Raw genomic sequence first — 26,539 nt, 5'->3', positions numbered from 1 at the left:
TAAAGAAACACTGTTTCAGTTCGGTTACCAAGCGTGAGGCGGTTTCCATTGCAATCATGGACAGTGCACTACCGACGCAGTGGACCAGCCACGTCCTGTCGCATGAAGGAGAGACGATCAGGATGACGAAATGGACTACATGGGAGTCTAGTCCACTGGTTATAAGCAACTGGTCCTGAAAATACCATCATTTGGGGGCCACATGTCATCTAAAATGTCAGGATCAGGTGTCAGGTAATACTGGTCGACATTGCAATGCGGTAGTGAACAACTACTGTAAAGTCGTCGCTGACAAATGTTCGCTGTGTGTCTCATCATGGCAGGCCTGCGGGCGAGAGGGAGACACACGGGGAGATATGCACATTCAGATGTTGGACTTGTCTTGTCGTCAATAAGTTCTGCATAATATAAGATCTCTCAGTACTGTATTCGTTATTGTTTTCACCTGTCCAATAAGCTTTTTGTGCATGCAACCTACAAGACTTCCGATGCGGAGGATTATTGCTACGCCTGAAACATCACATGTGCTTCTGTCAGGGAAGTAGCTTTTCATCTAGAAAGTCGGCTTGGCTCTTGGCCGACTTGACAGTATTCATGAACTACATGTGGGCCTACTGTGCGTTTACCTCTGTCATGCATTCGTAGCGTGGGCAAGATAAATATCACGAAGTCAAGACGGGGGATTGACACGCAGCGCATAACCAGGTAACAGCACCTCACCTAGAAAGCTGGAACAACTTTTGTTCATCCAATTCATGTGACCTGCGTGATACAAAGACCCATTGGCATTGCGCTATGGTACATGGATGTATCGGTACATACTACAAATGCATTAGCTCCAATGACGGCTCCTGGTCGTATTTGCAGCATTCAACTATTACTGGCAATGACGTCAATTGGGAAGACATCATAATTCAACCGATTCGCCCGTTTTATGCTCTTATTCAAATGAAGTTGACCGTGTATCCGCACAGAGGTCAACTTCGCATATATACCAGGGTCAGTTCCATGCTTGTCCCTTTGCCTGCAAAGGTAGAGGTCGCCACTCCCATGTGAAGGCCCTGAAGCTCAGAATGCAGAGCTATCAAGAAGGTTTAACTGACAATCTACAAAATTTACCTCAACAAAGAAGACACCATTAGACACCTGAATCCGGCAGGGTCTTTGACAAAGATGAGACACACGTAGATTCCCAAAATGAACCAATATATTTGGGCAAGTTTGATCAAAGAATGGAAGACCATAACTATATAGACCAACTGAAATTAGAGTAAGATAAAAAAAAACGGAAACTATATTGTCATCATAAATTACTTTGATAAGTGTGCATTTATTACAAAAGGATACATAAACAGAAATCTACAGAATATGTGGTTAACAAGAGAGCTTAATCAGTCTTATTTACAAATAGCACATAATGTACCCGTTTACATTGAAACCTGGCAGTAGACACAGGACCATTCTATCTCCTACATATCAAGCACAGTAAACAACTTGATTTTTTCACAGCCTGATATGTTTGGCTGTTGTTCTTGTCAGCCCAGACGACTGACCACATTGACTTTGCTGCTTCATATGAATTTAGAATATCTACACAACCACGATTACCCATCAAAATATAGTTAATTAACCTACAAATGGTCCATTATCATGACTTATGTTAGAAGCAAGTAATTAAATGAGACTGCTATTATTTCTATTCTACGACACCTGATTTACTGCTCTTCAAAATACTTCCTCAAGTATGGCCCTGAGATGTTGTACATGCATTTCCTGGATGATTTTTTGCCATAAAATAATTGTGCATATGTTATTGTGAGAGAATGGGTTAATGTCTTTGCCTTATTGTTAGCTGTGGTGCCATCAAAGTTAAATCCATTCTCCCACATTCTAATACCATCATGATTATTGCCCTATCAACACTAAGAGATCAATCGTTGTCCTATTTGTCCGCTTGTCCTCTCCTCTCCTCAATTTGAACAAGAGTAGGTAGTCCCTGAGGTAATTCTAGTAGGCTTCCTTCTTCTGCCAGCATCCTATCAGCTTCCTCTGAAAAATCATCAAAATCTGATGTAGTGCACTAAATCCCTGATTTTTAGCACAGTAAAGCAACATAAATACATTAGGGATCATCCATACCATCAACGTGTTTCAAAATCCTAACAATGCCATCATTGAACTTGACCCCTTCATCTCCCCGAATCCCAACTCCAAACATAAACAACCACCCAGTATACAGGAACTCTCAACAGACTAATGTTTTAGCCGACAGAAAAGACGATCCTTACAAGGCCTTTACCCACTTCTTACATCGATATGGTTGTAAAACAGATTGTGTAGTGATCTTTATAAACAACTCCTTGTGGGCAATCTACTGAACGTGACAGGACTAAATGACGAAGTGTGATGACATCACGGTAAAGGTACAGACAACGGAACCGTTCTTCTTTCTATTGGATATTGCCGGCACCTCAGAAAAAATTGGTGATCGCAGTAACCTGCCATCAATATCAAACACAGCAACTATGAGTTGTACCTGCAGATGAGAGATCTTCTTGTCGCACATAATGGCGATTACAATTGCAGATCGAGTGATTTAAATTGCTCGTTTGCGCAGTGTTTAAGACGAACCTCGTATTCTGTGTATCTTTGAACCATATGCCAGATCGTAATTATAGGCGAGGACAAATCCTAACGGAACAAGTGGCGCCACCACGCCAGGATTTCTTGTGCGACGAAACCTGAAAAACGATAAATCCACGGTTGACATAAAGTCTAAAGGGTGGTCTTTTCCAACCAGGCAATACTGCACAAAAGTTGGCAAAGTGAGCACGCTTAGATACCTCATCCTCTGTAGTTTTTACATGAAAAAAGACATTGCGTTTAACTACATTGCTTTCTGTGTGGAATTACAGGTACCAAAGATCTGAGTGTCATTGTTCCTCAAATGGACTATATGTAACGATGGAGAAACTGGAAGAGTTCAAGGGTATCATTTCATGCCCCAAACACAATCGAAAATTCCAACACTTAATATTTGTCGACTTACCCAGCTAAAAGGCCGAATGCTATAACACTGTATCCAGAAGCTAACCAAGTAAAACATTCTCGGCTTTTTGCCAACTGAAAGGCCATCATTTTCTCACGCATTAGATTCTGCATCTGAATCTGTCGTTCCAACTTGAAATATAGAAATAAATTTAAACAATGTTTTATGCTAAAGTTGGTCAAAGTTTCTTTTCGTGAAATTGACATTCCATGAAACATTTCCAACTTCTGCCCCAAAAGCTCTTTAACAACCTTTTTAATCTAAAGGAGGAATACACTCACGACAGTTGGTGGGACAGATTTTGGCTTGGGAGCGTTTTTTTGAGTGGCATCATTCTTGGTTTATATGTCACTTGTGCATACTGTAGTTGTTGGAAGACTTTTGATAATGGCAGTCCTTCTCTCAAAATAAATTTGACTTGGAACAGGTGTCCAATTCTTTTACGCATCTTTCGTATATTTCAAATTAAATATCTTTTAAAATAGACTAAGAAGTAGGCCTAGACACCATTTTAAAATAGATATGATGTTACCATTGTTTTCTGATTCTCCACCATGAAGGCTTGTTGTTTCTTCATGTTCTCATCCATTGCTTTGCCAACGATTGAGCCCATTTTGACAGATCTTTACCCCCTGATGTCGTCAAGTAAAAGAAGCCCCAGTAGTCTGAAAAATAAATTGATATTTAGAGCGAAGACAACGACTGACACTGGACAAGACAGATGACTTGGTCAAGTAAAAGTGGTATGCGAAGGATGGGAATTATCTTTTACGCGGACAATGAGAAGAAGAAGCCACGAGGCTGAGTTTCGTCGGAAAATAGAGAACTGTTTACACACAAATGGCAATGCGTATAGAGGTACACGTCAACTGGTCATTGTCGGACGTATGTTCGCCAAGAAAATCAAAGGAATTGAATTCATTGAACTCATCAACACATCATTAGTTTTCAGTGAAGTTCGACTGTATTCCTAGATACATCACTTTAGTATTACAAACTGAGGTAAAGGGAATACTCCAATCCAAGGCAAGGGTTTGTTCACAAACAGAGCCAGAGCCTGCAGAGGGGTCATACTAATTCCCGACCTTTACCAACTTGCGGAAAATGCTGAAAAAATATAGTGTTTTTTATCATCAGAATATTTACATTTGGGCTGAACTAGAATTACCGATCGGATGTTCCTCCGCACTATATAAGTTGTGAATCGGTTTAAAAGAGATGGTTAGGGGAATTCCATGGTTAGGTTGCGCGCAGGGTTGCGCGTAGCATGTTGCATGTTGACTTACTTATTCATTATTCGGTACGAAGTGACTATTGACACGACCGTCGTGTCTGCAGCGCCATAATCTGTAAGAGCATTACCCGACCGTCGTGTCCGCAGTGATGCAGGGTAAGACTTGCAGCCACGACGGCCGTGCCACGGTACGGTCGGGTCCGCAATACTAAGTTTCATCGCTGCTTGCACGACGGTCGGTAAGCCGTATTCAGGTTGTTCCAGTCCATGTTTTATATTCACGCACGGTCGGGTACGCAACACCAAATTTCGTTCTTGTTGGCACGACGTCGTCATTTCCGCAATGAAGGGAGCCTGCATTGCGGAAACGACGGTCGGGTCCGCAGTGCTAACAATAACCATTCGGGGCACGACCGTCGTGTCAATAACAGCTTCCTATTCGGTATTCATTCGCGCCTTGGACCTATACTTCCGTAGCCTGGTACCACTGGCCACCGTCAGACGACGCTGTTGTGTTTGACCTATTTTGACTTTTGTATTGACGGGACGGACGGTCAAACACAACAGCGTCGTCTGACGGTGGCCAGTGGTACCAGGCTAATCTTCTTCTTCCAATACTGGGTTTCAGTCTAAGCAGACCATTAGTCCCAGGCGCATGTTGAACAGATAAAAGCTTGGTTGGTGGATGGTAAAAGTTGATAAAATGTAAGGTCGTGCAAGGTAAAATAGTTAAAATCAGCGCTGGTCTAAGTGGTGAGCATCTTCCTGAAGGCGTCGGTGTTCTCGGCCGTCACTGTGGCTTCAGGTAGGCTGTTCCAGTCGACGGTCGTACGCGGGAAGAAGGAATTTCTTTGGGCCTCGGTGGTGGTGTGGTCCTGCCTGAAGGATCTTGAGTTGCCATGTCTGGTCCTTCTGGTTGTCGCGATGAGGTGGTGTTCAACGACGACCTGCAGCTGGAGGATTTTGAAGAAGAGCAGGAGCCTGGCTTGCCGTCTTCGTTCCGCAAGGATGGGCCAACCTAGGGTGCCTATCATCTCGGTCACGTTGCTGGTGTTGTGGTGCCTGCCAGTTGCCCATCTGGCCGCTCTTCTCTGGACCATCTCTAATAAGACCCCCTTTAGGAGGGGCTCTTAAGATACACGTGTGTGCGGGAGTATATAATGTAAATGAAGAGAAATAAAGAGAGTAATTATTGTATATCCAACAAACAATTTTTTTTGGTATTTTTCTGAATTAACTCCGTTGAGTTTACCGATTTCTCCGCGATCTTCCGGTGGTGGTTGCTATCCCATTTGTTGAAATTAATTTAAATCTTCATGGGAATTCGCTACATCATATGCCTAAGAAATTGGCCAATTATATTAATATTTTATTAGAGAAATATCCGTCCTAAATAATGACAGAAAAGGGTGGTTTATTTCAATTTTGTGTCGACATGATCGAGGTCACGTGACATAAAAACAAAACAATCGCACACACCCGTCCAAAAAAGGCACTTTAAGAAAAACAAATACGTTTTTCCAGCTTAAAACCACACTGACGACTAAGTTATATTGGTCTACTGCCCAAATCTGAAGTATCAAAATGAATCACAAACTAGAACTAGCTCTATTTAGCAAAAGTTGCGTGAAAAATTCGGGTGAGCGACATTCTGCACCCTAGCGGCCAATAAATAAACTACTTTCAGCCGTCTGCTCCGGTCTCGTTAGGGAGTTTTTCCCAAATGTACGCGATGATGACGTGCCCCATTAACAGGACGTAACATCTATTTTAAAATGCGTTTCCAAAGTGAATGCATGAGGACAACCTATTTGTGTCGTATATCACTGGAAACGCCCGATTCCCGTGAATAAGGACAATCACAATGTATTACTTTACCAAAACAAAAATGTGTCGGAAGGAACTATATGGATGGTCCCATCGCACCCCCCCCCCCTCCAGCAGTATGACACAGAAGGGCTAGTTGACTGTCCACCGGGGGGGGGGGTTTGGGGGGAGCTTCCCCCCAACGCACTGGTAAAAACCTATGTCGACGGAGGGGGGTTTGGGGGGTGTCCCCCCATTGTAACAGCTGTAGTTGTTAGAGCTTGCACTTAACATATGCTCGTAGGGGGGTTCGGGGGAGCTCCCCCGACCTAAAGGGGGGCTCACTAAGTTCTTGACTTTACATATTACTTCCGATCGGGAATTCTAAAGTCGTTACTATATTTGTACTGTTTACATACATATACAGCACGTCTGTTAATTTCAAGACTTTTGAACGATGCTAAGTTGAGCAAATCAACTCCAATAATTACATCTTACACCGCAATTTTTCTGCAGGTCGGCAATGGAATCCGTCGGCAATCTATGTTAGTTGTGGTTGTCGCTTCTTGTAAACTGTACATGCATATGCTCGTGTCCGGCCTTGTCAAACTCGCACAGTGCCGAAATTAAAATTCAACGCCTCTCGTGTCAAGATTGCGGCCTTGTCTGAACCCAGCATTAATGGCGGGAAAATAGCACGTGGCTGGCTTTGGCGCTAGTTGTAATGGAATTTTAAAACTATTTTAAAACTTTTCGTTTACTTTCAGTTGATGGCAGTGTCAATGAAAATCAGCTGAGATATTATCATCAGATTTTGAACAAGATTCTTTCTCATGTGAATTCATACCAAAAGTCATAAAAAATATATATTTCTCTTGTTGACTTCAACGTTTGGTTAAGTGTCATGACACCTTCGCTCCCTTCTACTCACGAAAGTGATGAGATCCCGGATGAGATGTCGAAGTGGTCAGCAATTAGTGTCATGACACCTCTCCCTCCCTTCTACTCATTACCAGACAGAATTGAACAGTCATATTAAACAAGTCATTTATTTCAAAAGATATACATTAAATGCTACAAAATGAAATATTAGACAACCCAGGAAGTACAAGTAGAAGTACAAGAGGTGACTCCTCTCCTTCTACCACTGCATTTCGTAAGGGCTCCTGTTTTCTGCAAAATAAAGTTGATCAAAGTATTCATTTCCTGCCATGGCATATCTCACCATCGGTCATTGTCACCCATGTAGATTTCTGCGCCCATATTGAAGGGCGACGTTCTGGTAGTATGAAAGTGGGGGACGTTGTGACTGGGGGACGTTATGGCTGGACACCTCAGAGTTAGATACATGTACCATCCATTCATTCAGTTCAAGGCCCAGTCCGTATGATCCCCGAAGGAAACTCATACCCGCCCTCCGCATTCACGTTTTCGAACCACAACAGAAACACGGACTCCCTCTCAAGTGTCCAACATACTTTGATGTGATTGGAGATGGAAGTTTGCCAGGCCCATAGTGCCTTTGAAGGTATGATAAAGACAGCATTAGTATGCTACCTGGTGCAGATATATCAATCACATCATTTATTTAAAAATCGTCTGCTAGGACATACAGGACAACGTCGGTGGAGACAGTTGTGACATTTCAATTTTCATTGCATAGAGATTTGACGGACTGATTTGGCAATTCATTCCAACCATGCAACTGTTTCAGAAATGAGAAAAAGCTCCTGGGTGTCATGACATGCATTCTATTATTATTTCACCACAAAGAGCTGCTTCTTTCAGCAGATATGAGACAGCTACCGGGGCGGGGACTATTTCTTTATGGGGCCTTATTGTTCAGCGTCTCCAAGGAATTCTATTTTTAGAGTCCAATGGGGGGGGGGTTGGGGGGGGGGCCTTCCCCCCAATGTACTGACTAAAACCTGTCACTTTCAGAGAACGGGGAGGGGGTTTGGGGGACTCATCCCCCAATTTACTGGCTATATATGTCAGAAGGACAGGGGTTTGGGGGCTCCCCCATGTCAAACAGTTGTGTGAGTTCACTAGAGATTGCTCTTTACATATTATTGGGGTGTAAGATAAGGGAGATGTTGTCTAAAATCACATGTATATGGGAAGCCCTATCAATCAACCTCCAAGAAATGTGGAAAATGTCCTATTTATTTCGTTTATGACCCCTTGTTTATGACCATCAGATTTTATTTTAATGACTCTAAATATGCTTTTAAACTTGGTGGACGCTGGTGGACGCTGTTTAGTATAACCTCTCAATAGGTCGCAACATGGCGGAAGTTTCACTCAGTTTTTGTGATTTCGTACTAGTTTGCTCAAAAAAAGCTTCTTAAAAAGACAAATCCATGTTCAAGATGTACTTGGCAATATTGTTTGTTGTTTTGTCAATTATGCTGACATCGTCATTAGTCGGTAAGCTGTTTCAATTCTTCGTAAGCAGTGAACGAATTGCAGTGTTTACCTTGTGCTTGCGGTTCATCTGACAGCGTCGTGTACTGTGCAGTAGTGCATGCATGGCATGTCTTATGCATAATTCCAATGCATTGCACAGCGTTGTAGAGGGTATCAGGCTGTTTCGCTACATTGCCAGTTCGCTACAAGTCGTTTCGCTACATGTGGCGGTCGTTTCGCAACATGGTAGGTCGTTTCGCTACATGGGTGGAGTCGTTTCGCTACATGATGGGTATGGTCGTTTCGCTACATGGAGGACGTTTCGCTACATGGGTGGAGTCGTTTCGCTACATGGATGTAGTCATTATTTTTACTCTATTTTACCCTACTATAATTCCCGGTGGTGACTACAAATTTATTATAGCACAGTTTGCCGGTAAAAAAACTTATACGGTTTGATGGCGCGCAAGGGGTTCTTGTCGTTTGTTCGCACTTGAATGGACCAGTAACCTCATAGACATCCATTCGCGTTGGCTCGCTCAATTACGTACTTATTATTGATTGACAGGGGTCATTCAACCGCACTTCAACGCAGATTTGGAGGCCTTTGCAAGGCCTTCGCGTTGGCTCGCTCAAACGTCTGTATCCGTGTATACGTACTTATTATTGATTGACAGGGGTCATTCAAACGCACTCCAACGCAGATTTGGAGGCCTTTGCAAGGCCTTCGCGTTGGCTCGCTCGTCTCACCCATGTAGCGAAACGTCCTCCATGTAGCGAAACGACCATACCCATCATGTAGCGAAACGACTCCACCCATGTAGCGAAACGACCTACCATGTAGCGAAACGACCGCCACATGTAGCGAAACGACTTGTAGCGAACTGGCAATGTAGCGAAACGACAGTAATTCCTTGGCTGGAATGAAGACGACATCGATGATGTCAATCTATGGGATGCCGCCGATGGACATGTTGGATGACCTAATGAAAAGTACATTCACGATAATCTTTTGAAGCATTGTCCAACCTGTGTTCACTTATGTGTTACGTTCCTGTGATGTGTGGCGAACAATTAGATTTCAGAAAAAAGATCAGGTTGGGGGAAATGACAAATGTGTGCATTAGCCCATGTCCGATTGTCGGATGCCATTGATTGAATGACCAAATGTAGTCATACCAAGTGTGTATTATGATTATAGAAACTACGTGAATAATAAGTTATTGTATATAATTACCAGATTCGATGCATGTTTGAAAAGATCACCGTATATGGGATCTTTACAGAGTATTTCAACTCGAATCTTATATTTTTTAACAAAACACGAGCCGCTTATTGGCGGATCATTCTGCAATGTTCTGTGGACAGTTCCAAGGACAGACGATGAAGTATGCTCTGCGGTGCTGAACGGGTGGGGATATATCACTCAAAATAACACTAGAAATAATAGAAATATTATCATGCTAAAGCTAAACAAAAACGTAATAAGTGCCAATAAACTCTCAAACTTGCTGTGCCACAAACTGCACACTACGCGAGACATTAAGATAAACGAAAAACTACTTGCAGAGGATGTGGTGAGCGTTGACGGACTGAGGAATTCCCTCTGTCGTGTCTGTCATGTGACCGTCTCATTCTTCTGGCGGGAAACTCTGACGCACGTGGCAGTACTGTAAATCTGATAGGAACCATAGTTACTTCATTCGTTACTCCATCCGTTACTTTCAAGTGGAATCACTTGCAGTTGAAAGAATTACATCTCATGGGCAGAAAGAACGGTAGGGTGGAGTCCTGATGCATCCTGTTGTTGGTCTTTGACTGGAGATCATAATCACTCGGGGTAGTTCTGTGATCCTTTTTATGATGTGAGCATTTGCACAAAGACTTAGTGGTAGATGCCGCAGGGAGGGACAATGTCACAACGTCTGATGATGCTCCAGGGTAAAATTGATGTGGATGCATGAAATCTCGACCCCCCTACAAAATGAGTAGTCCTTTGTGGACCCAAACTGTTCAAGCGATGCTGCAAGGACAATGTTGCCACCTGTGGACAGCCCATGCTGGTGTTGAACAGATTGTGACATTGTCCCTGGGGGGTTTGAAGCTGAGAAGCGAACATTAACCCCCGATTTCCTCAGAATGAGATTTCGGGGAACACGATAATCTGTATCAAAACAAAGGGACTTTTTTTAGCATGACTAGGATTGTGGTTCGGGGCTTATCTTATAATGAATGCCACTGGTTTTTTACCCAGCATGAAAACAGCTCGAGTGGTAGTGAACTACCATGCAAACAAATATTATGATCAATGGACTCTTCCCCTTGGGTGCAAAGGTCAGTATGCGCTTGTAGTCCAAGACAGTGGTTCTGGTCATTGCAACCTTATGCATGATCCACTTGGTAAGATGACCTCGGGGGTGGGGGGGGGATTTTTTATTTGACCAATTTTTAAGGTCAATATCTGGTAAGCACAACAGTGGCTCCGATGAAAAGTTTCGATTAGTGATGGTGTGTCAACAGGCGAGTCAATAAGAAAAAAAATGTTTCTCTTTCAAAAAAACTTTATTGCTGTACATTACAAAGAAAACAGATGACGATTTGGAATGTAGTGTAGGAGGAAACCCGCATACCGGGAGAAAACCTACGCAGTCGGAGGGAGTCGCCATCTCCATCACACAGGTGCTTATGTTTGAAATGACTTAATACATTGTATATTATAGTTCATACAATGATCGTAGTACATTATTTTTTGGCTGCACCACTCCGAAAGCCCAATACAAGAAGAGGACCGGGAGATAGTTTTTCTATCCCTTTAAGACGTGGTCAACTTCTTTACAAGATGTCACAAAGAAACACTGATAAGTGTCCTTGCAACACAATGCTAAATTGAGATCAAAAACAATAGACTCAACTACATGTACTCCACCACAATGGTTTGAGTTAGCACTAAACCTCTCCATGCATTCATCATGTTTATAATACATGAATAGCTATTGTATTAAAACCTATTGTTCATGCCTTCAGGTGAGCCATGTGAGCTTACAATAGATTTGGTCACTGCTGATGATTTGAATAACAAAGGAACCACATTTGTCATGGCCACTGGACAGAGCTGGCTGCCACTTAGCATAACAAAGGGAGCAGTTATGACATGTGGTTTGCATGACAAAAGAGGTGACCTCGACAGGGCAAAGATTAAAAGTTGGCTTTGCCATACTTTTTGCCAAGTCATGGAGTCTAGATCTCATTAGACATTTTACAAAATATTTACATGCAAGATTTACAAATACATTCATACAGGACAAAAGTTTTAAAACGTCTAAAAGTTGACGTTTTTAAGCTACACTTTTCTCAATCAATTCAGTATCATGTAAAAAATTGTCATCAAGGAACCATTGTGATCACTCATTGCCCAAGGTGATGTACCCATGGACAACATCATCATCAACAATTTGGGGTCCCTGTTAAGCCATAACAAAACATGCATGCATGCCACCATTGTCGAATGACATGCTTTGACAACGGCTCACAGTGTGACCACTAGGGAAGGATCAGTCTTTAAATTTCGAATAAAACAGTGAGAGTTTTAAATCTGACTGTTTTAGTTCAACTGGAAAGATGTTTTGGTATTTCTTCAAGGAGGAAATTCAAATTCAACAATTCACTGTTGGTCATTTGTCTCGAGCATGATAGTACATGTATTGAGCAACTGAACCAGCCAGTGTGATGTAAGGTCATGGGCATCAGAGCCCAGGCCATGTCAGTTGATTCTGTGGTACTGATGAGATTGAGGAACAGTATGAAAGGCCTACAGTTCCATCAGACACATGTGTTCTTGTTTCGTGGGGTCAGCGAAACAAGAACACATGGACCCCATGTCAAAAGTGATGGATATACCAGTAAATATCTGATGAATTCGGTGATTTTTAAGCATACAAATAACTTTTGCCTGAAAAGAATTTCAGGGTCCTCATCTGGCAGCTGTTGGCTTCTCTGGTAGCCACAAACAACCCATCCCCCAAATTGTTATTCCTTCTTATCTTAAGAACAAAACTTAGCTTGAAAATTATTTTGTTTGGGTTCTGGAGCGACTTATCATTGGCTCCCTTGTTAGCCATAAACAAGCCATAATGATAATTTCAATCCCTTCTTTGAAAAGTGTAAGATTTTGAACCATGGCACAAGTCATGATCATAACCAAACATAGATTAAAACAATCTATGCTTGTCATAAGCAGAGTAAATATTTGCCTTCTCACCATCAGAAAAATTTGAATTTTCATTAAATCACCTTTCAATCAGATATTTTGATAAAACGATAAAGCCTACGGTGACAAAATACAATCTAACCGTCGTACTGTTACTTGACGGCGATGGGAGCATGGTTGGGATGTGCTGGGTCAACAACATCCTTCTCCCTTCTGTGGGATGGCTCATCATGCTGAAAAGAAAAAGACAACATAAAATTAAGGTTGTTCATTCATGCTCAAGTTGATAATTCAATGTCAAGGGGCCGGGCCATTGTGCTGACCGTATAATCTTGTGGTAGTAGACAATTCATGCTGGTTAAGAAAAGTGCTATAGGTTTCAGACGAAGAACTTTTCGAAAACATCTTCTCTATTAAACCTTCATTTAGGACTCTCACGCTGAGCGCTGCTTTGGATGAGCAAGAGACACAAATCTGTGTTCCTCCCCGACATGCCTGATTTCATTACAATGACTAATTCTAGCCTTAATCAGCAGTTTCAGAGGGAGGTAAAGGACTAGAATTTGGGAAGTTTTGTCAAAAGTGCGGTTTGGTTAAGGAGCATTTTCCAAGTCATTATTTTGAGCCGAGGTTTAGCTCCACCCTTGTGGTTTTGGTTAGTCAATCAATACCGACATTGCACCAACCCAAGCGGCCTAACCATAACCGCTGAACTCAAAACGAGGCTTTGTTGGCACATGGTGCATTTACACAAGTGCGGTTCATTCTAAATCCAGGTATTTTAGAATACTAACAACGCGATTTTCATCAGAATTGCACAGATGATAGTTTTAACCATTCTTTATATTGAGTGCAAAAAGGTGTTGCCATAATACTGCTTATGTAATAAAACAACACACTTTTACTTTTATTTAATACTTGCAACCAGACCCTGACCATCACTACCAAAGGGTTTCTACCGAGTCTTCAGCTATTGTTTATCAGCAACAGTTGATATTCATGCTCATTACAAATAAGTGCCTGGGCAGCTTTCCAAAGAGGAATCAAAAGGCAGCCGCAAGGTAGGCAAGATAAGTTTAACACAAAGTCACCAATAGGGGTCTCTCACCTCTCAGAGTATGTCGAAACTATTCACGCTGTATGAGGGATACATTTAGTGCTGAATATAACCTGACCCAGTGCTCTTACTTTGCATATTAGTCACCTGAAGATGGCCAATTTACCCCCCCCCCCCCCACTCCTGCTTATAGTCCCCCTTCAACGTGATTAAAGCCTTTGACTTTGCATGTACATAACTAAATTATCCTGTTTACAACCAAGAACATTCTTTATCGTCCAGTTCTTTTTGCAACATTTTATTGTTTTACTAATTGAGATTGGTCCAAACTATCATCACCGCGAGTTTGATGAAAATTGCACTGTAATTGGTGTCGCAAAAATAACATTTGAAAATTGTTCCTCAACAGAGAGCTCACGATCTCTAAATCAGGCCAATGGCTATACCTAAGGGCATTTGAAAAACTGAAATTGATTTGTTTATATTACCGTGTGATGGCATCCTTCCGTAGGTATGAGATAGGCTGTCCTCATGGTGGCTGCAGGGTATCATGTCAGGGCTCTATGTCCGTAGCTTTCTGTAAGTCCAGAGAGTCCCTTTCGAGTTAGGATTGTCATTCTAGTCAATTAGAATATTGTCATAATAGTCTATTAGAATGACGGACATTTAAGTGTCCTTCCCATACACACAGTAAACACGTTCCCTTCTTCATCTTAGCGAAGGTTCTCCTTGAATTGGTCTGTCAAGGCATCGTTTGCTGAACTGTGGTTCATCACTCCTGCACATGGATATCCCTCAGCGCAACCATTCGATCCACTGAATCCACTCGAATCTCCGTCGTCTGCCCGTATCTGCGAGCGACTGGAAAACAAAATTTAAGGTTACTCCATTATTCTACCATGATTGATGCATGTGCCGTAGGGCCTTTCATTCAGTTTTATCAAATTTACCAGTTAATTTTCTAAAAGGCTTAGAATACTGACGACCACAACGCTAGAGTTCTTGACACTTGATTAGCAATTCAATTCCAAACTGAGGTTGCTCGTGCAGTTTGAAGATAAAATCAACCATTTTGCGACTTGATGAAACGAACTCAGCCCATGGCGTGTTCACCCATTTACCGTCTTGTCATCTGTTTATATTTACCATATATGCATTGGATTCCTTTGTCATCCAAAATCGTTGAGAGTCACATCTACCATAGCACGAATTGTAGACTGTGGTTGCGTGGTTGGATCTTCTCGACAGCCATCATCTCAATCTGCAGAGGGCTAGATAACAGGAAAAATACATTCAAGGACCTATCTCAAAATGAATAGATTGAAACCAAAAGATTTTCTTCTTTTCATATGGGCGAGATGGTTGTCAGTTGACAGCGTTTTCTTGGGAATAAAATGTTGATCGGCAAACTCTTTGGCAGGCGTAATCTTCATGAATCCTGGCCAATTTCATTTGTTGAAGACATGAAGACAGAGTCTTCAGTTTTTAGTCATAATATTAATAAGGGGGTAGAGGGTTCACAGAAAAGAAATAATTTCTTTTGGCTTCAGTCTATTTGGGATGATTCCTATGTATAAGTTGACATTAATTTCAATGACACCCTTTAAGTTCTACTTCTTTTTTTATTATTTTTCTCTGATCAACTCCTAATTATTTGGTCGTCAAGATTCAGATCAAAATTTCACCCTGTAGACTGCAACATCGTCTTTTGTGTCCCTTGTCCCTGTGTCCCTTGTCCCTGTGTCCCTTGTACAATGTTGGCTCGGGCTGCCTAAAAAGAATCATATATTTTGTTGAGGGGTTTATCTAATTTCTGTGTGTTTCTACTGCATACTGCGTTCACACTGAATTCGATTTAAAACTGTTTTCCAGAGAGCACTCTCCGGAATACGAATTGGCTACACCAGTTTCGAAACGGCTGCACCACACTTGGCCTAATGCACATGCAATTCGATTTGAAAAGTGCAACTCTTGCCACGTATTGTAGTAACGTGCCTTTCGCGGATGAGTGTCCCTGCCCTTTGTTGTAATTAGTAGATAATCAAGACAGAACACAAGCTTGTGTGCATGACCCCTGTCAACGGACTGTTTTGATATGTATTAACGCGCACACCACAAGTTTTAATGAGAATCAGTCAATGCGAATTCAACAAAGTGCATTCAATTGCATTCTTGAACCAAATTGGTTGAAGAGGTTTCAAAACAGATTGAACAGAATTGAGTGTAGCTGACCCCAATACGTATAAAGTTGAAATTGTACGACAGATTGATACTTTTTTCAGAGTTATTTTGACGTCTTCTTTTAATCCAGACATAACTGACGACTAAGTGATGCTTACCCTGTATGGCTCCAACATTGGCAGCAACATCTTCTTGGGGTCCATCCAGTGTCTTCTCGGCTGACGAGTTGGAGGCCGGCTCTCCTTCTTCATCGCCGTCTTGTCGATTTCAGGGGGTGTATATTATTAGCTTTGTGAGGCACAAGGAGGTGAAGAACACTGTTGTTATCCAAAGAGCCCAATGTCTTCGTCATTTGTACTAAACAGGTTCAGCACAAGTCCCACACGGACACGCCTGACATTTCATCCGACGAAATTCCGCAGGTTAACAACAGGTCTTAACCCCAGTCATTCCATCCCCCTCGAGATCAGGTAGGGGATCGCTGGCCAGCTATTGCTTACTATTGTTAACAGTCGTAAGACTTATCCCGCCAACACTCTAAAACAAGGGGACCAATTGAATGACTAGCGACACGCAACTGTCTATTCCCCCCATCAATCAACCACAATGACTCAAAGGGAACACGTACTTTGAACCTAAGTCCATGTCATCACTGTCGAAACTTAGATGAGGACCGCAGAACAAAGTGGCAAGCATGCCTGGGACCCAGCCACCGCGCCTTGGACATGAGATGAGATAGACTCAAGTCGCCAGTCACGATAACCAAATACACCAAGCGTATAGCTTGAATCGAACCCGATCTATCATCGTCATTGGTCACCTGGCCTGGCCTGGACAACTGAAAGCTGAATAGGTTTAAATAGATGATAAGCAGGAAACAAAAGAATAACAACTATAATAGCTAGATAACTACGATAGCTAGATAACTACGATAACTACTCTAACAACTAGAATAACAACAATAGCTACAAAATGAGCAAGTCGGTCATCAGACACACTTCCAACTCTCACAATAGTCACCATAGTCTCTCCCCCCCCCCGCCCCACATGACCTCCCGCACCCTTTTCCTATCCCGTCTCAAACACACACACGCACACAAAACATCTTACTATGGTTACAACTTTTGAATAACCCGCCTGATTTGGAGAGAGAAGTGTCACTGTCAATTCATTTTTAATTACATGACCAAAACATGATATGGAAAAATTTGTACCGAATTTATTACGGCATTTTATAAACATTTCTTGGTATAAAAATCTTTCATTTTGAAATTCAAATTATGGATATGTTGAAAGTTTTAATATCTTTGATTAGTTAGGAGAGTGCATATAATAAAGTTGCAATGGCGATAACAGTTAGAATGTGTTTCGTAATTTGTATTCTTCATGCCAAAATAAATTGTTTCATCCTTTTTCCATATAACTCGCCAATTATAAGTCTGGAATATTTTCACTGCCTTGAGGATCTGTGGGAGTCAAGTTACAAGTTTATTTTACCAACAATAACACAGATTTGACAGTGGCACCTCTATTGACAAGGCAGACGAGTCATAACCAGATACTTTACCTACCCTTCTTCTTGGAAATCAAACAAGAATCTTCGAATGCAATTGCGGACAAGGTTGTGTCATCTGAAATAATAAATTGGCACAAATGTGTAATAAAATTACAGCATTTCTGCTTGTATTTGTATTAGTACTCAGCAGTCATTATACTAAATGCCGAAAAATTATGGTTGAATCTCAATTTTTCACATGATTTGCTTTCCTTTGGCTGAGGTTGACCTTATTATGGAAATAAATGTGAGCCAGGTCATGGCATATCATGCCGATCCATCGTCGTGCTTATATACATACCCTTGCAAATCATACAAGATTCTTCAGTTGCAATCGCGGAGAGGGTTTTTAGCTCACCTCTTAGCAGAGGTGAGCTTATCCCATACCGTGGCGTCCGTCGTCCGTCGTCGTCGTCGTCGTCGTCGTCGTCGTCGTCGTCGTCGTCGTCGTCGTCGTCGTCGTCGTCGTCGTCGTCGTCGTCGTCGTCGTCGTCGTCGTCGTCGTCGTCGTCGTCCGTCGTCCGTTAGCAGGGCACGTTTCGTAACTGTTAGAGCTATTGAGTTGAAACTTGGTACACATGTACCCTTATGTAATGACACCTTAGAGACCAAGTTTCGGTCCGATTCGTTTCATGGTTCGGCCACCAGGGGGCCAAACGTTAAAAATGAAAATATGCAATATCTCCCTTAATAGTAGTCGGGAAATTTTGAAAAAAATATGGTAGGTACTTCTAGCAAAGGTGCATCATTTATCCTCCGGGTTTTTGATTTGACCTCCTTTTCAAGGTCACAGAGGTCAAATGGTGTAAATTGGCCGTTAGGATGTAACGATGGCACGTTTCTAAACTGCAATGACTATTGATACCAAATTTGGTACACATTTACCCCTTAGTCAGGTGATCTCAGGGACCGAAGTTTGGTCCAATATGATTCACCACTTGACCACCAGGGGGCAAAATCCAAAAACCTTAAAAATGTGATTATTCCTTAACTTCTTGCCCGATTGCCACCAATTTGATATCATGGGTACATCTAACCACCATACAGTATATGTCACACAGGTTTTTAATTTGACCTTCTTGTCAAGGTCACAGAGGTCAAATGGCGTAAATTCGCCATCAGGCCGTAACTATGGCACATTTCTTAACTGCAATGACTATTGATCACAAATTAAGTACACATGTACCCCTTGGTCAGGTGATCTCAGGTACCGAAGTTTGGTGCGATCTGATTTGCCATTTGGCCTCCAGGGAGGGGGCCAAATCCTAAATTCTTCAAAATGCCATTATTCCTAGTAATGACTTGCCCGATTGGCACCAATTTTATATCATAGGTACATCTAATTCTAACAACCATTCAATGTGTCACCCGGGTCTTCTTTGATTTGACCTACTTTTCAAGGTCACAGAGGTCGAATGTACTGTAAATTGGCCATTTTGGGGAAATTGTAATTGCTTGGACCTACATCAAACCTAACACTACATGACACAATACCATGCTCTTTATCCATCTTTCCTCCACATGAGGTGAGCACAATGGCCCTGGCCATTTCATTAGCATCTGGAATGAGAAATTGAAACAGATACATAATATCATCAATTCTACAAGAAGTCATGAAAAAAGCAACTTTCAGCCAGATCCAATGAAAGTACCAGATTTTGCCTGATTCTCTCATGCAATGACTCCTAAAAATACATATTTTCCACAAAAAAATAATCAAAGGAAAGTTGGGCTCTCTTCCAAAATCCCTTTTGCCTGTAAAACGATATAATGTCAAGATTTAGTAGGTGACACCCACCTTTTGGAACATTGATGCTGAACACATGTAATTTGGCTATTTCATAATGTTGAAATGAGTCAAAGTGTGCACACCCTGCCAGAAAGAATATTCTGCTTGCACTGCATGCTTGAACCAAGCATTGGAAGGTATAAAATGTGACAGGTAGTGGTTTTATGTAACACACGCAAACTTTCCTTCAAGGTTGACTGAGTCTGTTGTTGGCTTAGATAACCAAACAAAGGTGTCAGATGTAATACACTAATAGGCCGTGAAGCCAGATTGGTAATGAGATTGGCCATAAGCCATGAATAAATAACCATTTTGATTATTGTGGATTGGGTCTAATAGAAATAGTAGAGTTGCTAGTTTTTCCTAAAACAGATCTTGCAATGAAAACTGGTAGAAAAAAGTCATAATGGTGAACTTGGTGGATACCAACTTTTCGAATTCTGGTGAATTTAGAATAAAAAACCCATAAAAGTCCTGTAGTTTCATGGACGAGGAATTTCATCACATACAGATTTGAGAACGAGAAGTTGAATACACCCTTAGAGTTCATACCGTAGAGAATGCTATTATAGACTAATCGTAGTACCAAGCACTCAGACCAAAGTATTAAGAGGGCACGTCATCATTGCGTAAATTCAGGAAAGAACCCTTAAGATGGAATGACAACATTTTCATGAGCTCAGAAACAATTAATTTCAACTTAAACATGACTTGGCTAGGAATAATTTCCAACAAATATCTATATGATTATGAAATACGCAATGTTGGTGAACAGAGCGCCGTTCGAAACAACAGTAAAACTCGGCCCCTTTTCATCAAATTTGGTAACTCATGACAACGGAGCCTCAGAGGTGTCCTATTTATAGCGAATCCAGTCAGACTTTTAGCACATACGCGTACATTCAGGGAAGACTCCCTAACGAGACCCGAGGCGAATTGGCACTGTGATCAGTCGTGCTGTCACCTGATCATGGCAAAACTGGACGCTCGTGACTGCGCCATTCATCATTAAAATCTATATCTTTACGCATCTGTTTGACACAAAAACATTGTTGCTGTTGTGAAAACTATATCACACATGCACGACATCCTTAAACTGTCTTTTATCTATCGAAACATAACATTAACAAGGAGGCTTTACATCCATGTTACAAGCAGCGCACTATGACTAGGCCTAGGGCCTAGGCCTATTAATATAGGCTACACTGGATCAGTGTGTTGACGATCAAACTCATGGATTGTAGTAGGCCTGGAGGGACTATATGTGAGAAAGGAAACAAAAGTTGTTGGCTGGTTGGCCATAATATTTGGTCAATTGAATTGAACTGCAGCAGCGAATGAAACGGTTGTTTCTGCCTCAGCTTGTCATGTTTTGTATGATTATTTTGCAGGCTCCTCCCGCAATGACCAGAAGATCAAAATCTCAGTTTGGCAAGTGTCTGGTGACAAAGTTCGTATTCATTGGCAATCGGCGTATAAAAAGATGATCCAACAGTGTGAGCTGAGCATCAACCCTTCACATGGCGTCAACATGAAGGTCATTCAGAACTACATTCCTTCTCAGAGTGGGTTTGAGGTGGACCAACTCAAGCCTTCAACAGAGTATACAATATTCATCCTGTGTCACGATAACCTGAAGAATACATATTCATCGAACTTTGTCAGTTTTAAGACAGGTAGGTGTGTAAGTAAGTTGCAAAAAGTGCAAAATCTTGCTGCACGCATAGTTACAAGGTCACGTAAATCTGACCACATCACCCCAGTCCTTAGGTCTCTCCACTGGCTACCTGTTCACCAGAGAATCCAATTCAAAAGTTCTTCTACTAGTCTTTAAATCTCTGAAGGGACTTTCACCCACTTACATCTCAGAACTCCTGCCATTGTATGTGCCTTGACGATCGTTGAGGTCTGAAGACAAATGTCTTCTCAGGATCCCCAGGTTTCGCCTTCGGACATATAGTGGCAGGAGCTTCACAGTCCAAGCATGCAGGCTGTGGAATAGCCTCAGTCCTGATCTGCAGAATGCAGTTAGTGAGCAAATCTTCAGACGGGGTCTTAAAACGCACCTTTTTCGAACTTGTTTTGGACTGCATTAGAGCAATTCTGAATTGGATTTTGCGGGTATAAATGTAAATTTTATTATTATTATTAATTCACAACCATCCTACCATAGCATGACTTTGTACACTCTCTCAAAGCCCTGCTGAAAATGGACCTCATATTACATGAACGTGTAGTGTTCAGAAAGTCATTGCATATCTGGGTCCTTCATTTTTATGTATTGTAGTCAACCTAGGATGATATCAATTCAACTCGTGTGAAAACTGTGCAGTTTCCCGCGATTGCCTCTGCAGTTGAAACAAACATTTACACTTTCATTTTGCTTACATGTAAATATAACTCGCAGTTTTTCTCCATTTTCAAGGTAATGATAGCCACTTGTTTAAAGCTGCAACGAAAGATGGCAAATATTACGAAAGCCATGAATCTAGTAAATATTCTAGAGACTATCCACGAGTGTTCCGTGAAAAACTAACGACAAGTGTCTCGACGTTAGACATCGCATTAGGTGTTGTCTTCAGCTTATTTGGAGTGATAATCATCATATCAGGTGCATTCTATTTTTGGAGAAAGTATCAACGGAGACGGAGGATTCGACGATTCACCAGGTAGGTGGATTTCATCCAAGAGATTTTTCGAAGTTATTCCTCGAAGGTCGAAGTGTAAAAAATGTGTCAGACGGATTTTACTTCTTGAAAACCATCCTTGGACCCTGATGTCCTCTGTATATTGTGCTCATCATTATCAATAATTCACTTACTGTTAAATATGCCTATATTTCAGACATCAAGACACGGACAGTTTTCCGGACCTTCAAACTACGGACAGCAATTCAGACGTGCAACTTTCATCACAAAATTCGTTTGTTGTGTCAATCTAAAATTTTTAGAGGTCATTGCGAGATGGATGTCAATTTATTGGTTTATCCTCACGGTTTATACTTTGAACCTGGACTGTTTTGAAGTGTTTAATTTTCCACGAACAGATGTCAAATTGTAAATTTTAATTCATTGAAGACCAAGTACTGTTGAATTTTGTATTAAATTTTGTGGGCAGCTCTTCATAAATGTTGACTTAATTAACTTGAAATTTGGGTTGGACTGATTTGATAACATTTAAAAAATATCCAGGTTTGGAGGATAATCAGTAATGTTGGATTTGGAGTTACATCATTAGTGTCAATGAACATCCATTGTTATCAAGAACAACTAACTTGTCTGTTAATTCTTAATATGTACAAAATGTATAAATCTGAAATTCCAATGCTGTCCTATTCTATCCTATGCTGAATATTTTGTTCATTGATGACAAAGTATTACAATTACTTTGAACTTTGATTGTACTTTTTCTGGATTTAGAGCTTGTTGAAAATCATGCTACATGATCAGTTATGATGGGCTTCTTTTGTTCCCCGGTTCGTCCTCAGAATGCAGATGACAAAATCGTCGGGCATTATGTTCAATCAAATTTTCTTACGTAAGTACTGCATTTGGATCCCAGGTTTTTTGATTACATCAAAATCAAATAGTTCAATGTTGTGTGTGCCAAAATAGTGGGGGGGGGGGGCCCAAAATTACAACACCAAAGTCAATTTGGGTTTTTTTTACCACCTGAAGCGGTTTTTGGAGGTCTAAATGGTCAAAGCTGCTCCAAACGACCTTAAAATGACATCACAAATGTCTGAGGGAATGGGAAGTATGTTAAGGAAAAAAATTGTGTAAGCATACATTGTAGCTGATCATGCAGGGTGAAAATGGTGACCGTCCATGTGCTTTAAACAGTGAGTTCTTTGATGAGTTTATTTCAGTAGTAAATATTGTCGACTGGTTTAGAATTTTATTGTGATGTTAATATGTGTTCATGACAATCTTTATATTGTCCAGTCAAGCCTCTACAAAGAATGTTACTTTTGGGGCCATACTTTAAAGTGCGAACCCATCTGAGGGGTCAAGAAAATGTTTGGCACGTATTCACTGCGTATTTTCCTGTACATTTTGTGCACAAGGAGGAGGGGTCATGAAAATCAGAAAAATGTACATACTATTACATGTACTTTAAGTATGGCCTGTTGTCAAAACAGTTCTCATGAAGTTACGTCTAAAATGAGTTTGAAATAATAAGTGCAATATTGTAGCGAAACCACTTGGTATGGGCAAGGGCTGTGTGCAAGAAACAGTTATTCAAAGACTGGAGGCAGTTAGAGAGTGATAGATGACATTGTAGGGCAGGGAAGAAATAGTGTTCAATATTTGTCTATTATTTATCAATCCAATGCATCAATTCTGAGTAAATTGACTTGGAAAATGTTATGTTTGAGCACTTATGTTGTGGTGGTTGTCCATATTGTGCTGGCTGTGACAACAACAGGTTGCACCATGTAAATTGAAATATATACCCACCGTCTGCATTATTTTAGTCACTGGAGAAGAATCTGCCACCCCTGGTAGCATGGTGGCAAACTAGTTGGCATCACTTTCAGGGCTAGAGTTTGAGGCTGTGGGGGGGGGGGGGCGAAGCCACTTTGGCCTTGACTATCTTGCACTTGTCAGGGGCATGGAGTCCAACCAGGGAGGAACTGAGGCCAACTATTCCTGCCGCACTAGAACAGAGGGCAGGCCCGTGATGGCTTATTTGATTGTTAAACTTGTAGGGACAGGGAGCCATTTAGGAAGGCACTGCGGCCTATGGCCTTGGTGTCACAGTAAGAATCAATCCCTACACTTTTGTGGAGACATGAAAGTCCCTAGCACTTGCTGTATTATTTCCTTGTTGGCTCACCGTAGGGGAGTCTATACAACACCGCAGTGTCCGTCGTCCGTCGTCGTCCGTCGTCGTCGTCGTCGTCGTCGTCGTCGTCGTCGTCGTCGTCGTCGTCGTCGTCGTCGTCGTTGTCCGTCGTATCCTAGTTCAAAAACAGTGGCACGTTTTTTAACCGCTAGGCCTATGAACTTAAAACTTTGTACACATGACCCCCTAGGTCAGATGACCCGTGACACTAAATTTCTGTCCGATCTGATTCTCTACTTGGCCACCAGGGGGCCAAATGTGGATATCTAAAAAGTGTGATATCTCGCTTATTAGTGTCTTGTTTTCGATAAAACTTTTGTGGTAGGTACTCATATCAAGGATACATCATATATCTTACGGGTTTTTAATTTGATCTACTTTTCAAGGTCGCAGAGGTCAAATGGCGTGAATTGGCCGTTTGAGTGTAACTATGGCACGTTTCTCAACCACCAAAGCTATGAGCTTGAAACTTGGTACATATAACCCCCTATATCAGATAACCTCTGGTGCTGAATTTCAGCCTGATCTGATTCTTGACTTTGCCACCAGGGGGCCAAAACTGAAAAAGTAAGAAGTGCAATAGCCTGTTTATTAGCAAATTGTTTTTGATGAAATTTTTATGGCAGGGACCCCTAGCAAGGTTACCTCAGATGTTGCACGATTTTTCGGATTTGACGTACTTTTTAAGGTCGCAGAGGTCAAATGGCGTAAATTGGCCGTTTGAGTGTAACTATGGCACGTTTCTCAACCGCAACAGTAATGAACTTGAAACTTTGAACAAATGACCCCCTAGGTCAGTTGACCTTTTACACTGAATTTTGGTTCGTTCTGATTATTGACTTGGCCACCAGGGGGCCCAAACTCAAAACTCAAAAAGTGTGATTTCTCGCTTATTACTGATTTGTTTTTGATAAAAGTTTCATGGTAGGTACTCCCAGCAAGGATACATCACATATCTTACAGGTTTTTGATTTGACCCACCTTTCAAGTTCACAGAGGTCAAAGTTGAAAACTTTACCGTTCTTGGTACGTTTTGTCGTTGTTCAATGTAAAGAGTTTTAATTTTGTGTAATGATGAATCTAAGAAGCCACTATTTGTATGCCAAGTTTCAGCCAGATCGGAATTCAAATATGGCCGAAATTGCATCTTTTGTGGGTTTTTCCTCGTATTGTGGCAATCAAAAGGTCGTGAGTTCAAACCCCGGTCAAGGACAGCCAAAAATATTTTTATTTTTCATCTTTTCCTTTTTTCTTTTCTGAGTTCTATCTTACATTTTCTTCATTTTTTTATTCATTTGGTGCCATAGATTTAATTTGGCGGCCATCTTGGAAATCGTTTTTTGCCGATTGCTGTAGTGTAACGAGTGATGAAATTGTTATGGTCAGGTGGATGTGTCTACATCACATATCACCCTGGTTTGTTATTTGACCTACCTGTCAGGGTCACTGAGGTCAAAGTTAAAAATATATTCACCATTGTCATACTGTAGCACTTTCTGTAACTGTCTACTAAAAATACTTACGGTGAGCACAATGGCCCCTGGCCGTTTCATTTTTATTGTTGATCTGTTTAATTGTAAAAAGTGTACATCTAGGAAAGGCACATCTATGAGGAGTAAAACATTTGCATAGACTTTTGCAATAATTGTTCTCAACTTGCTAATAAATCTTGTATTGTTTACTTGGTTGTCTTTAGTTGTTCATTCTAATTATCACTATTATAGTGGATACCCCTGCCAGTGACATTCCGGCTGCCCACTACCTTACAAAACAAATTGCATAACCAATGAAGTTCAAGATGTGCTCAAGGCGTTGACAAAGGTCATTGCGAACATCTCATACACGAGAATTCGAAACCTGGTTGCGCATCAGTGCAGTGTTGTGGAGGAGTTTTGCAGAGTGCCTGAATCCCATATTCTTTGTTCTTGTATGGTGAAGATGATGTCCATTGCGTGTCGATGCTTCAGAACTATTGATACAAGATGTTGATCGCTGTAGTGTGACATCTAGGAGTATGATCGGATGGGCTATTACCCAATCGTGCTGAACAGCTCATTACACCTGATCGAATTCAATATTTCCAAGTATTACTCTTGGAGTTCAAAATCCGCTGGGCTGTTGCCCAATCACGCCATCGCAATAAATGTCATGTGACAAACATGACTCGGCCATTTGAAGACTTAAGCAGCAGTTTGACAGAAAGAGTGAGTGGATTGATGTCGGAAGGCTGCATGTCGCAGTTTGACAAAGGGACACCGACATGTTCTCAGTTCTTGTCCTTGCGGGCAAGTGCTTTATTTTGACAACATAATGTTCAGAGGAATCGGAGGCAGATGGTATCACTCGGGATAGGGTAACCTGATTATGAGTCAGAGAATAACCACCAGATGTATGCCACTTATAT

General features: G+C 41.4%; 2 protein-coding genes and 1 long non-coding RNA gene across 7 annotated transcripts; 1 reads left to right on the top strand and 2 right to left on the bottom strand.

The window, feature by feature from the left end:
- Positions 1 to 1,303: 1,303 nt before the first annotated feature.
- LOC135486705 (plasminogen receptor (KT)-like) lies at positions 1,304 to 8,587 on the bottom strand. Of its 5 annotated transcripts, none has more exons than XM_064769760.1 (5): positions 8,569 to 8,587; positions 3,582 to 3,714; positions 3,050 to 3,180; positions 2,632 to 2,741; positions 1,304 to 2,049 (listed from the first exon to the last, which is right to left on the bottom strand). In XM_064769760.1, exons 2-5 carry the CDS (start codon positions 3,660 to 3,662, stop codon positions 1,943 to 1,945), a joined length of 429 nt encoding a protein of 142 aa, XP_064625830.1. In that variant the 5' UTR covers positions 3,663 to 3,714; positions 8,569 to 8,587; the 3' UTR covers positions 1,304 to 1,942. The 5 variants fall into 5 exon arrangements, with proteins under 5 accessions (XP_064625830.1, XP_064625826.1, XP_064625828.1 ...); XM_064769756.1 differs by lacking the exon at positions 8,569 to 8,587 and adding an exon at positions 6,588 to 6,678; XM_064769758.1 differs by lacking the exon at positions 8,569 to 8,587 and adding an exon at positions 6,581 to 6,654.
- On the top strand, positions 8,379 to 25,816 carry LOC135486704 (uncharacterized). The gene is made up of 4 exons (XM_064769755.1): positions 8,379 to 8,519; positions 20,679 to 20,963; positions 21,713 to 21,956; positions 22,132 to 25,816. Exons 1-4 carry the CDS (start codon positions 8,453 to 8,455, stop codon positions 22,226 to 22,228), a joined length of 693 nt encoding a protein of 230 aa, XP_064625825.1. The 5' UTR covers positions 8,379 to 8,452; the 3' UTR covers positions 22,229 to 25,816.
- LOC135486706 (uncharacterized) lies at positions 11,042 to 17,852 on the bottom strand. The gene is made up of 7 exons (XR_010446741.1): positions 17,800 to 17,852; positions 17,515 to 17,574; positions 16,102 to 16,788; positions 15,448 to 15,533; positions 14,909 to 15,033; positions 14,251 to 14,623; positions 11,042 to 12,938 (listed from the first exon to the last, which is right to left on the bottom strand). It is a non-coding gene; the product is annotated as an uncharacterized LOC135486706 (long non-coding RNA).
- Positions 25,817 to 26,539: the final 723 nt, after the last annotated feature.

Source organism: Lineus longissimus, chromosome 4 (assembly GCF_910592395.1).
Source record: "Lineus longissimus chromosome 4, tnLinLong1.2, whole genome shotgun sequence".
NCBI lineage: Eukaryota > Metazoa > Nemertea > Pilidiophora > Heteronemertea > Lineidae > Lineus > Lineus longissimus.
This window is presented reverse-complemented; position numbering and strand designations above follow the sequence as displayed.